We start from the raw sequence: 14,112 nt of genomic DNA, 5'->3' as shown, positions 1-14,112 counted from the left end.
TAAATTTTGTTAGCCTCCGCTACAATTTGTACACCTTCCGATATCAGATACTAAATCATCACAACATTGAAACTAGAACTTTTGAATCCATGATTTAGAAGCATTCAAAAAACGAAAGAAAGTAGTTATAATGGGAGAGAGAAGTGCTATCGTATGTTTATTACAAACGGTAGAAGAGTTTGACTTTCTGTATTGAATTTCACAAATCAGCACCTGGTCCATGCTCCCAGTTTTTAGTGGAGTCCGAGTTGCTCATTTACTTTTGTTACTTTGTCTGTATGATTTTAGTTACTTTATGTTCTTTGTTGTGTGTGTCTGTTTTCCATGTCTGGTCTTTGTCCCTGGATTATATTCTTTTGATTACCGCTATAACCTTGGTTCCCTTGATTACTTTTTCAGTGCTTATTAAAAAACACAATTAAACGGAATTCAAATCCAATGTGTCGAACCAATGTTTTTGAATAGGTTATATGATATACTAATATTCATTTTGTAATAAAATAAAGGCATATTTAAAGTCTTTGTGTCGGGTTTTAAAATATACAAATTCTTCCTTTTAACTTCCGATACTGTAAAAACAGTACCTATATTTCAGCACTAATAATTTTTTTTTTCGCAACAAAATTTAGGAGTGATGTTTTCCCATCGCTTTCAGTATATATCGTAAGTACAAAATAACACAAAATGATTAAACTACATCACGTTTTATTTTAAAGTGTTTCTAATGGGAGAATCGTCACAAAATCGGAGAATGAATTTAAACTAAAATTTTGTCATTTATATTTGTTCTGGGATGAGTACTGTTGCTAAATTCACCGGGTTTGAGCACTAATCATTACAGTCCTAATTACTTTTCAACCTGCAACCCTCTTCTTTTTTATTTGGATATTGACATGTCGTGTCAATTTTTTTTTACTATAATCATTACAAATCTTCGAATAGAAACTGTTAAGTTTACTACACTACACGTACATGTAATTTGCAAAAAGATGTGAAGTTAAGAACACTGAGTGTGGCAGAGGTATAAAAGCTTAGAATTAGGTAATATATCAACTACGCTGTATATTATGAAAATATCAACATTTCTCAAATTCAATAAAATGCTTCACATGGCGCTGCTTTATACGACCAGAGGTTAAACCCTACAAGTTGGGGCAAGTATTGACATCCCATTTAAGCTTGATGCATTTTATTGCGATAAAATATTTGAAACAGGAAAATACTTTGACAGAACTGAAATGGTCTTTATTGGCTCCTTCTTCATCCATAAGCACAACCCCAAAATCAATCCCAGCTTTTTCTTTTGGGGATATGGCACCTTATGGTACGATTTAAATGCTGGAATTTTTAATCAACATATTTCTCCAGTGTGGTGGACGTGTTTTTTCAACAAACGGTCGGCATTCCAATGGGAACAAATTGTGCTCCTTTACTTGCTGACCTATTCCTTCACTCTTATGAGGCTGACTTTATAGCTGATTTGATCCGAAAGAAAGAATATCGTTTGGCTAGATCCTTTAATCTCAGTTTCCGCTATATAGATGACGTGTTATCTTTAAACAATCCTAATTTCGGGGATTTGATACATCGCATCTACCCCAAAGAACTTGAGATAAAGGATACTACATACACTGTAAAGTCAGCCTCATATCTTGATATACATTTAGAAATCGATGGTAAAGGTAAACTATTGACCAAACTGTACGACAAACGTGATGACTTTTCATTCAGAATTGTCAATTTTCCTTTCATCTGTAGCAACATCCCTTCTGCACCTGCGTTTGGACTATTCATATCAACTCATACGTTATGCCAGAGCTTGCCGAAAGTACGGAGACTTTTTGTATCGAGCTAGAACTCTTAACAAATAGGCTTCAAGAACAGGTTTATGTTGCTACAAGACTGAAGTCATCACTACAAAAGTTTTATGGTCGTCATCATGAACTCGTGGATCGTTATGGTGTATCCATCTGCACCATGAAAACTGATTTATTCAACGGTTCATAGTTTTCCTTTCCTCGTTTGTCTACCCCGAACTTGACTTTTTATGAGCAACTCGGCCGGTGTTTCTAGAAAAGCAGAGGACGCTTACCCTACCGGTGCACCTGTTCCATGCTCCCAGTTTTTAGTGGAGTCCGAGTTGCTCATTTACTTTAGTTACTTTGTATGTATGATTTTAGTTACTTTATGTTCTTTGTTGTGCACGTCTGTTTTCCTTGTCTGGTCTTTGTCCCTGGATTGCATTCTTTTGATTACCGTTATAACCCTGGTTCCCTTGATTACTCTTTCAAAGCGATTCATTCACTTGTACATGTAGTAAAGTTATGGTCAGGTCATATATGCCTTTAAGGAAGATGTAAGCGCCAAGGTTCAGGTCCCATTTTTGGCTCCTTATGACCAACGATTTACTGTAAGCCACAACACCACCCACTAAACTATATCCCAGCTTTTCTTTTCTGATATGACACTATGTAGTACAATTGTCTAATTCTGAACATCATGAAAATGCTTGTTTCCGGACCCTCTTTGCTCCTAATTTCAAAATGGCTCAGGTTACAACCCATAAAATCAATCTCAGGTTTCTTTTTGTTGTATGGCAATTTGAGGCATAATTTCATAACGATCTATACAAATACACTTACATGTATACTCAACGTTTTTGTCCAGACATGAAATGTCTACGTACGACGGCATCTTGTGACCGTAAAATGTTTTCGGTTGTGTAAAAATGTTGATACATGTATGATAATACCTTCTATAAATCAATTAAAATGTCTTACGCAATTATTGGCATAAAAATATTGAAACACTTCAATAACTCTTCCAAAGACGTCGGTTCATACACCACAACATCCTTCTTGAAGTCTTCTATGTTGTCGTGGGGCATCTGAAGACCACGTGATCTGTAATAATGTGTAATAAATTAACTTGTTGCGCACTCAAAAGTTGGATGCAATTCATGTATTATACACTATAAACAACATGGAAGTAAACCATGGTGAATACAATTTTAAACTAAGAATTCCAAGGAATGAATGGGTAAATCGACACATACATGTATATTATCCCATGAGTGTAACATTAGAGCACTCGACAAAATTCACAACAGTTCCAACCAGGAATCGTACTCAAACCGACGCTTTACAAACTGATCTAAAGACCCGGAATAGTACTCTACCAGCTACTGGAACGCGGTATTTAAATCTTCTACTGGTGAGAGAAATATACTTACAAATATAATGTATAACAATGAATGTAAAAAAATACAAATGAGTGCAAACTTAGGACAATGAACTACATGTAGATAGAATGGACATGACACTGAACTACATGTAGATAGAACGGACATGTAAGCGTATTGTGCTTCTCTAGCTGCACCCGTGATGTGCATCTTAAAACAAGCCCTGATGAATAAAACAAACGTTTGCAGAAAAAGGGGAACTTCCTATACTTACTTGGCGATGTCAAAAATCGTTTGTGGTCTAACTGCCCCATCAAGATGGACATGCAACTCGACCTGAAATTACAGTAAAAAAAACAGTGTTGGAGGTTAAGGTCGGGGAATAAAAAAACATATTGTTGCATAAAGGTCTGTAGAGCAGCATTTTTGATATTCGGTCAAAAAGTATTGTTCTTAAAGAGTAAAATCTACATGAAAGTGTGAGATAACGTTGATTAATATTGGTGTGAAGCTACATGTACCCCTCAAAACTATAAAAACAAAAAACAAAAAAACACGCATTTTAGATTATGCCAAAATATCACTACTTACGGTATATAAACTACACCATAATTTTGTCTTTTGGTGTACTAATAAAAAGGATGGTACGGTCGGAACCATTTCTTTGAGGAAAATTCAACTTTTGGAGTGTAGCTAATGTTCGATATATATGATTTTTAACCATCTTTCAATGCAGCTGTTACATGTAGGCCAAACAATGACCGACTGACGGTTCAACTGAACAATGAGCAGATCAAGAATGTCTCGATGGGTTGTATTACGTGGATTGTACTGAGATCTGCCTTAATGGAACCATTTTTACGGTTTACTCGGGTTCAAAACGCAATGAAACTAATAAGAAGGGACTTAATACGATGTTTGGTTTTATGCAGGTTTTCTGTTATGACAGGGTTCAGTATAGATGGTTTTATTGTATTTAATACCAGTCAATATAACATTTAGGTACAGATGATTCATGGTGTAGAAAAACCCACCGAACAAACAATGTTTTTCGATCTACAGATGCTATATTTTAAGGGAACATAAGTCTTTTTTGTATTCATATCTTTATTTTTGAGAAAACATACATCCATCTCCCACTAAATCCAACCAAAGCTAAGCAAATCAAGAACGATAACTCTTGTAAGGTGCTAATTTCATGTACTGTTTATATAAATTTTATCTTCAAAACGCAACACCCAAATGAAAAACTAAAAATGGTTATGTGATCTGTAACTGTTTCTGAGTAAGAAATAAAACAGATTTTGGTTGGTTTTTGACACGCATGAATTACCTCGTCTGTTTTTTTTTTTTTGGTAAAATCTTCTACTCATTAAATAATTGCTGCAACTGCACAAATTATTCTTGCCAAATACTCGATAAATGAACCACAATGGGGGCACTGAGTGGGTATATTACATGTAACTAAAATGGACATTTTATAACCCCATAAATTATAATAATCTGCTACATGTATATATGTACTTCGAAAAATTATCCTTTTTTTTTGTTATATGTGTGTGTGTGTGTGTGTGTGTGTGTGTGTGTGTGTGTGTGGTTTTATTGTAATTGTAAGAAATATATACCTTTGTATATTTGTAATTTTTGTACTTTTTTCTATGTTTTGTATGTTTGTATGTTTGTATTTGATAACTTGCCTGAGATTACCAACATGTACAATTTTCATGTATTCAAGCGTTCGCCTTTCTTTTATGACGAACAAAACTAATTGTTTAGAATAAACTTATATTATCTATAGTTAACTATCTAACACGCAAACAACTGTACCAAACAATGTTTTGAAAGGGAGCTTTATGAATTGGGAGACAGATTCATATATCATTACAGAATATTGAATTGTAACCATCTAGACTAAAGGAACTTACACATTTGGGGAGATTTCAGGGAGTCTTTTGTAGTGAAACATATATATTTTCCTAATTGTGAAAGTTGAAAACTAGAAAAAAACAAATTTGTGTAAATTTTTATATGCTAATGTTATAATGGTTCACTACAAAGTAAGGAGGAGTTTTGAACAATTTATTAACCTCTTCTTGACAAAACATGGAGTGTTTCCCCCTGGACCCTTACGACCCAGTTCACGTTTGCGCTTTTAAGCTGCTGAATTCATTGTATAATTAGTTACATGCACATGTATACAGAGGTCAACACATGTATACAGAAGTCGACATGTATCTATAGATAGAAACTGTTATCAAAATAATCTAGTGATAACATATCGTTACAATGTAGCTCAAATGTTAAATGTTTAGTACAATAGGTATTTTGACACTTTGCAACGTGTGCAGGATGTTTCAGTTGAGTTGCAGTGCCACATGATATACCACGAACTTCAAAGTGCAACCTTATAATTTGGTTTTATAAGTCAGAAAGGGGGAGGTGTGAGTTCAGATTTACTGACTGCATAACCGGACTCCATACACTGTGACAAACACACGGTATGAGTTGCATGTAAACACCCCACTCATCCCCCCACTCCCCCATCCAAAAAAAATGAAAGAAAGAAAGGCAAAGAGACAAACCTTTTGGCATTACAAACCTACTTTTAAAACTTACTCCCCCTTAAAAAAACGGTACGAGTTAAAAGGGAAGAAGAAGGGGGAAAAAACGATAGCACCTTTTGTTATTTAAATCTGGGAGCACTTCCTTTTCCAATTTAAAATTTGTTAATATGATTTTAATGACTTGAATGAGATATGAACGTAGTTTTTAACCTTAATACATGTTACATATGAATGTACCATTGAGGCTTATGCAATTTGACATTTAAAGGAAATTGATACATTTTGTGTGTATGTCTTTTTATGTGTACATTATATAATTGCTGAGGAAGTTTTTTTTTATCAAATACATCGGATTATGCATAATAGGATGTTTACAATTTAAAACAGGGCAGTTGATACTGTACGTGCAAAAACAGGCAAAATGGAAAAAAATCAGATACACGCATGTCAAAACCCCACCGATCTTACTATTGAACTTCAGTCAAGGATGATTTCACTATTTGAAAAGACCATCATTTGATCTCTGCACAAAAGTTTTAATAGAATGTTAGAAAAATGTGGTTTTGTTGTGTTATCTGCTATTGAAATGTTTATTTTCCATGCATTTTAAGGAGGTAAACCTAGGGTAAGGGACATAATTCTTGAAATCAGTAATATGTTTGTATCAAATTCAATTTCACTAAAGCCTCTCAAGCTTTCATTTGAAGCAGAATAAAATCAATCTAAGTATCTTAGATGCTTACATGGGATTGATGTAAAATGCTGTTTACAAACGTTCCAATGATTTCTAAGAGTTGCGTCCCTTACCCTAGATCTACCTCCTTAATGGAATTATGAATCATCTAACCATAATGATCTTGTCTTTTTCCTTATTCTTATTGTGCAGTTAGTCAAATTGAACTTTCAAAATGGTGTGTTTTTTTTTCATACCATGTTTCACCCACCGCCCAATTCTTACCGAGACTGACACTTGAATACTTAAAATAAATCACAATTACAAAAAAAAAAATACCGGTTAGCAGCTAAAAACGGAAGCGACCAAATTATTTTGATTACTAAGCAACGTGTTAAGCAGATGCGTGTTATGCAATAAGTTACTTATAAAATCACTTTTACTACTTCTATTGAAAAACATTTGTAGTCCAAATGTCCAAGGTTGAGCAGTAAAATCATATAATATATACAACCCGGATAATTTAATTCACATCTCAGTACGTATATGGTATACATAGAGAACTAAGAGTTCAGCTGATATTGCGCAATAGGAAATCCGGGCGCATGAAATATTTATAAATTCGGGGGGGGGGGGGGTTGTTGAAGATTTGAAGTCTAATGTGAGGGGGGAGGGGCGGAAAGGGGGTTTCTTTCTCACGCCCCCATCTCTCCCTTTCTCATGTTACCCTGTTTACCGTCCCATATAACATACAGTAGCACAGACTCGTAATTAATAAAGCAGTAACATGTCAATGAAAGGTAATAGCAACATTACCGAACTGATAAACTTTTAGGAATAATCAAAAAGGAAAGTCTGAATTACACATGACAATAACAAGGTAAAAACCGGAAATTTGGAAACCACCACAATGGTTCTGAATTTGTGCAGGCATTTCTGATAGAAATATGTTTTTATAGCACACTAAACGTCTCGGTTAATCATTACCGGCATTTAACAATATAAGCGGGTAGCATAAAGTTGCAATGCCAGTGGCGAATCCACATTTTAGGCAAAAGGGGGGGACAAAAAAAGTCTTGACAGGATCACCGGTGGGGATCACTAAGTGATCCGAATTTTCTAAGGGGGTTTGGGGAAATATTAAGCATCAGATCCTGCATTATGAGGGTATCTTAAACAATTTTTCAACAGTTTTTAAAAGTTGCAATTTTCTAGTGTAGGGCAGGCCCCCTTCCCCTAGATCCGCCACAGAATGCACATCTAATACTACACCGGCCAAAATTAAACTGTGACACTGATTACCATTTATATCCAATAGTCCCGGTAAACACGCCATAGAAGTTAATCTACCGAGCAAAATAAATATAAACCTCCAGAGGCGGCATAATTATTTGGAATAACATTGAAGATATCGAAATTTTATGATTAATACATGGAAACTCTTTAAAATGTAACACAGTTTAAACTTATAAATGGATAGTTCTGAAATACCAAGAATTAAGATTCCCTTGTCAATAGCATTTATAGAAAAATACCAGCTTAAAATGAAGACCCATTCATCAATTCATGGAACTTTCTACTCGTTAGCACAAAAAGTTATCGCATTGAAAATGTCCACCAATTCTAAAACGAAAGTAAGCGTGCACTACAGGAATACCATTCAATATAGAAGATAAAATAAAGGATGGATATTCATATTTAAAATGTAGAAAATGAATGGCCTAATTATATACAGAAAATGAAGTTAAAATTCATTACCATACCTTGAATGGTAATTTTAAATCCATATCCAATTTTAAGGGTTAACTTTGTGTACTGGTTAAAATCCGCGTGTAATAGTAACATTCCCTCTTCAATTATCGATCGATTTAAAAAGCGCGTTATCTGTTTACAAACACATACACTTAAAGTTCCTACATTGTACTTGTAAAAGAATTTCTTTTCTCAGTTCGAACGTGTTAGGTGACGTCACTGGGAGGATTAGCAAAATATCCCAACTTGGCATAATTAGTGTTTAACTTATCCAGATTAAGTTGATATGTATGGCAAGCCAAAGTGGACAAAAGTGCCGATCTATAAATATTTGTAATTCAATTATAAATATTTATAATGATGATGTTATTTATAAATATTTATAATTCAATTATAATATTCATAAATGAATTATAAATATTAATAATTGTCTTATATTTATGAATATTTATAATTCATTTATTAATATTTATAAATTATTTATAAATATTTATAATTCATTTATAAATATTTATAAATATGCATTTTTTCCACTTTGGATTGAATTATAAATATTTTTAATTGATTTATTAATCTTTATAATTGAATTATAAATATTTATAAATGAATTATAAATATTTATAAATGAATTATAAATATTTATAATTATTTATAAATATTAAGAAATAGGCATTTTTGTCCACTTTGGCTTGAAATAGTTATGTTTTTAGTTTGAGAAGGTTTAACTTTATAAATAATTGCTTTTTCATTTATTATCAGACATTTTTCAATGTAAAAAAAACCTTGTAACATTTGAAGGGCTTTCATTGTAGATATCATACATGACACATCTATATTTTGTAAATAGTCACAAATTTAAACTTGTTTTATCATCTCTGTGGGTCAACATTGAGTCATATGATAATGTTGTCCGTACATACTAGTCCATATAAAAGTCAGGCACAGCCTTTGGTAGTCTTAGAGATGATTCATGGTATCGAAAAAACGATGCTTTCTTTCTACCTTGTACATATGCTGTTTTTACGTAACGATAGTCATTTCTGTATATTGATCTGTATTTTTTTTATAGAAATACAAATTTTTAGCTCCCACTAAAACCAACCAAGTCAAACCGACTCAGGGATGATAACTCTTGCGAAGCTTTATCCCGAAAGTTACATGCATGTCCTTTAACTTTTTGGCATTTTGTTAAAATCTAATTAAAGATGATATCACTGATCTAATTCAGCTTATTAATATTTTTTGTCATTCTGTTAAAATTTAATTAAAGAAGTAATGCGCTTTCTGATTGGATAAAAAATGTTGTGCATCAATTCATGGACGAAATTTTGTAATGCGACTGTGACATTATCAACGTTTTAATGCTACGAAGGTTACGAAATTTTTTTACTACTATTTTGAATATCCTTATTATGCTAAATGTTGGTCCAAAATAATTGAGCCGCAAAGAAACCCTACAAAAATTTAAAATAAAACCAAAAGATAAATATAAAAAACAAAAATGCAAAAACAAAAATAATAATGCAAAAATGAATAGGACAGTTAACGGCAAAATTTGGTTGTTGCACTTTTAAGATAAAATTATATAGATTGTACATAAAATTCGCACTTTGCAAGAGTTAGCATTTTTGATTTGGTTGATTTTAGTGGTATATAAATGTATTCTTTTCTAAAAAGTGCAGATCCGACTATAGAAATGATTAAGTGAAAGTATAGCATAGACTGAAAAAAACATCGTTTCTTTGGTGGGTTTTTCTACACCATAAATCACTTTTTAACTGGCAGTGTCTGAATTTAAAAGAAGAAAGTACATCAAAGCATATTAAAAATATACAGTTCTCGAATGGTATAGACTTCCTACATGTATTTACACCATATACCTTTTCCCCTTTTCCCTACTGTCTCCATCCCGATTCCCCATAGAAAAATCCACATCCCCTGTAGAAATCTCCATTGTTTTTTTTCTACTTTATCAAATATTTACATTATCAAATTCAGCTGTATATTTTTAAATTCTCCAACATTCAAACTGTTATATATAATTTATTTTATTTTATTTTTTTCATATGGTTTACAAAACTAAAATCCCCATCCCCTCAATTCAATTCCCTACCCCCCCCCCCCCCACACACACACATCATCCCCATTCCAAAATCGCTATCCCCATACATAGCATAGAATGGGAAATTTACTCCATTCAAGTACCAGACCAGGGGTAATTAAAAATGTAATTGGACTAAGCTGTAATTAATTACAATTTTGAAGTAATTCATTGTAACTCAGTGATTTTTTTTATTACATTTAATTGAAAGTAATTCATAACTTTCCATATTTTTGCTTGTTATTACTAATTACTTTTCAACAACATGCAATTACTTTTTGTCAGGTTTCTTTGAAGATGGCACTTGGTCTCATCTTAGTAGTGTAAATTCATCAGTAAAAAAGTACTTCATATCTTAAGTACTTTAAGATATCATAATGTGTAAAACAAATCATCCAATTCTGTCACCATGTGATGGTAAGTGAGATATTGAAATACACAATCAAAGTTATTTTCTGACTGAAATTTCTTTATTTTGGAATTCTATATACAATTGACTAACTCCTAACCCTTTCAAAGAGTAGTAAAGGGAACCAAGGTTCTAGCGGAAATCAAAAGTATGTAATCCAGGGCCAAAGACCAGACATGGAAAACAGACAAAAACAACAAAGAAAATAAAGTAACTAAAATAATACATACAAGGTAACGAAATTAAATTAGCAACTTTGACTCCACTGAAAACGGAGCATTAACCAGACCAGGTGCACCGGTAAGGTAAGCGTCCTCTACTTTTATAGAAGCAACCGCGGAGTTACTCATAAAAAGTCATCCAGGGTAGACGAAAGAGGAAAGAAAAACTGTGACACGTTGAACAAATCAGATTTCATGCTTCAGATGGATTCACCGTAATGATCCTCGAGTTCATAATACTCCATAATACGTCTCTAGTGATGACTTCAATCTTGTAGCAACACAACCCTGTTCCAGAAGCTTACATGCAAGAATTCAAAATTGCCAGTGATTGGGATAAGAGGGGGCCATTTGCCTTTTATCACATTCCAGCTAAAATAATGTTTTTTTTTACGAAGAATTACCAATGATAATTTACATTAAATTTTACGAAGAATTACCAATGATAATTTACATTAAAAACACATTTGTTACTTCACCAATCCAACAGTATTCAAATGCAACCCACCATCATTAAGAGCAAAAACACTCTTTTCACCCATTTTAACTAGGCCTTTGGGCAAGAAATAAAATCTCTTCTATAATTTAACAAACAAAACTTTATCTTCCTTACAAACTCTAACCACATTTTAATCGGTAAATTTTATTTAACATGGGCAAATAAAAGAAAATACCGAAGCGTCAACAGTGCGATGCTTCAGATACCTAAAATTCCAAAACATTGCCTAAACGTGAACACAAGAAACAGAGACGATCTACGTACACATTGTAGCAAACCAAATAAAATATCAAGACATAAAAATACAAAAGTGATAATCTAGAAAAAAAATAATGCACTTCTACGACACGTGTCAAACAATATTGACTATTGGGCGTAATCATCGATTTTAAACTATCATGTTGCAAGCATAGTGGATAACATGAAAATAGTGGACAGATATCCAAAAATGACAAAATTAGATTATGGTAAGAAAAAATCACCATAAAGCATACGCTATTATCAATTAGTTTTTTTTTAGATTTGAGAATTTGAGTTTGAACTTGACGCCACAAAACAATCAATCACGCCCTTAAAAAAATAACATAGCTCAAAAAAATTTACTTGACAATTTAAAAGGAAATAAAATATATATCTCTTTGAACGCACTCACACGATAGCACGACACTTCTAAATAATAGATAGAATGAGTTTACAAAAATGTAACTATACATAATTAAAACATTCATTTAAACTGGACCTGCGTGTGGACATTAGTATACCTCGAATACAGGACATATTTTAAGAACATTTTATTTAATCAGGTTTTGACTGAAACTCAAAATAAAAAGCGTTTTGAAAATGCGAAGCCATGGCTTAGTTACAAGAGTAAAGTCATTAACATATTGAATTATGCTATGATTAGGAAAAAAGTCAAAATCAAACACACCCACTTTCTGTAGATGAAAAAAAATCGTATGGCTCCACACATGGACATGCAACATAAATAAAAAAAACTGTGATAATTTCCACGCACTCTGATAGCGGTGTGGTTAATAATTGTAATCGATTGATTGATTGATTGTTGGGGTTTAACGCCCGAGCAGCCAGCAATATTTCAGCTATATTCAGGCGATGAACATGAAGTGGAAGATTAAATGAACATGAAATGAAAAATTGGATGGGACACAAGGGTAATGGGGACGACGAAGTTTGATTGCCACTGGAAAATAGGGAGAGATGGGTAGAGTCGGGCAATTTAGCCTCCTGTGGCGGAGCCCTATAGTTCCTACTCCGGGAGAATACCACAGTTGAGTTTTTTAACGTGCGAGGAACATGGCATCTTTCCCAACAGGGTTTTTTGAATTTTGAATTTTTTGAATTCTTGAGAATCCACTACGATTTACAACACTTGCAGAATAGGTTTTATCATTGTAACTCTGATGTCTATCTTTTACTGCCGTGTGTATAGTTGTAAGGAGTTTTGATTTGAGTTTAGTCGTGCAGATTCAGCAATATACCTCTGTTTGTTAGGACATTTGTAAAACTTCGGTATCCAATAAAACGTAGGCAGAGCAATATAGTCATCACTCACAGAAATACCAAAGGACGGTAGCACAGAACTGTGATTGTTTATCATGCTTTCCTTGGGTATAGTATTTAAGGACCAGATATCACGTGATCTATTGGTAAAATAGGTAAAATACAAAATACAACTTAACTCTCAAGTAAACTTAAAACTGCCCAATAACCATTAATATTAGCCATCAAATACCTAAAACCAATATGTTAAATTACGTAAGGAAAATTTACAAATTCACAAATTCAAACAGATTACATGTACCTTTTAAACTTTAAATTTAACGAACTTTGAATCGGAACGAAATATAATATCATGAACAAAGCGTAAGCAGTATATAATCGCCAAAATAGATATCTCGCTTCAAAAGAAGATTAAGTTTTAATAAGATAGTGATATATAATGAGGAGACCTCGGATGGTGTAAATCCAAAATAAGATCAGTGATATACAATAATGACAGATAAATTTAGTGATATAAAATGGAGAAGATCTGATATCATAGGCTATACAGCTAAATAAATAAATGATATTTGATACAGATGATCTCAGATAATATAATATTCATAAGCTAAATTAGATCAGTGATATCATATTATAAAATGTTATTACCATTATTACATTGATACATAATGGGGGAGACTTCAGAATATAGGAGATAATGAGGATTACCTCAGATCATAGTCCGATATTGCTCTGGTGGGAATAATCGAAGTTTTACAGCGATCTGACGTCCTACGTCTGATTTGCGAGACAAGCTGGGATAATACAAGGGGGGGGGGGTTAACTGGTTTTGCCTGCTGCCCAATTCTATTCGATTAACAGACAATGAGTTTTAACAGGAATTTTATAGCATAAGTATGTTATTGGTACATGTGCATAGATGTTTTTGTTTGTTTATTTTTATTTTGGTTCTGTTGTTGCTCTTGTTATTACTAATGATATTTTGTTTGTTTTTTTTGTTTTTCGAGAAGAGTAAAAACCCTTTTGAAAACAGAAAAATGAGATAAAGCCAACGTTTAGCGATTTGGCTCTTATGTAAGTATCAAATATTTTAAATAACATTAAATGCGAATTATATAAATTAAACGTACCTAAGTTTTTTTTACAATAATCACTTTGGCAAAGGTTTAACATACATGTATACTTAACACA

General features: G+C 32.9%; 1 protein-coding gene across 2 annotated transcripts in view; it reads right to left on the bottom strand.

Annotated features, from left to right (window-relative positions):
* Nucleotides 1-14,112, bottom strand: part of LOC148598336 (adenosine deaminase-like) — a 43,134-nt gene that overhangs the window by 10,663 nt on the left and 18,359 nt on the right. The window contains exons 1-3 of one of the 2 annotated variants that reach the window (XM_088561176.1): nt 8,182-8,439; nt 3,456-3,517; nt 2,781-2,903 (exon numbers count right to left, since the gene is read on the bottom strand). In XM_088561176.1, the coding sequence (XP_088417302.1) occupies nt 2,781-2,903; nt 3,456-3,517; nt 8,182-8,205 (209 nt within the window). In that variant the 5' untranslated portion in view covers nt 8,206-8,439. Of the gene's footprint in view, nt 1-2,780; nt 2,904-3,455; nt 3,518-8,181; nt 8,440-14,112 lie in introns of those variants that run through there. The other variant, XM_088561175.1, reaches the window with a different exon arrangement.

This window comes from Perna viridis, chromosome 14 (genome assembly GCF_037379345.1).
Source record: "Perna viridis isolate PV_CMFRI_1.1 ecotype Kerala chromosome 14, ASM3737934v1, whole genome shotgun sequence".
NCBI lineage: Eukaryota > Metazoa > Mollusca > Bivalvia > Mytilida > Mytilidae > Perna > Perna viridis.
The sequence above is the reverse complement of the archived record's forward strand: the minus strand, read 5'-3'. Positions and strand labels throughout refer to the sequence as shown.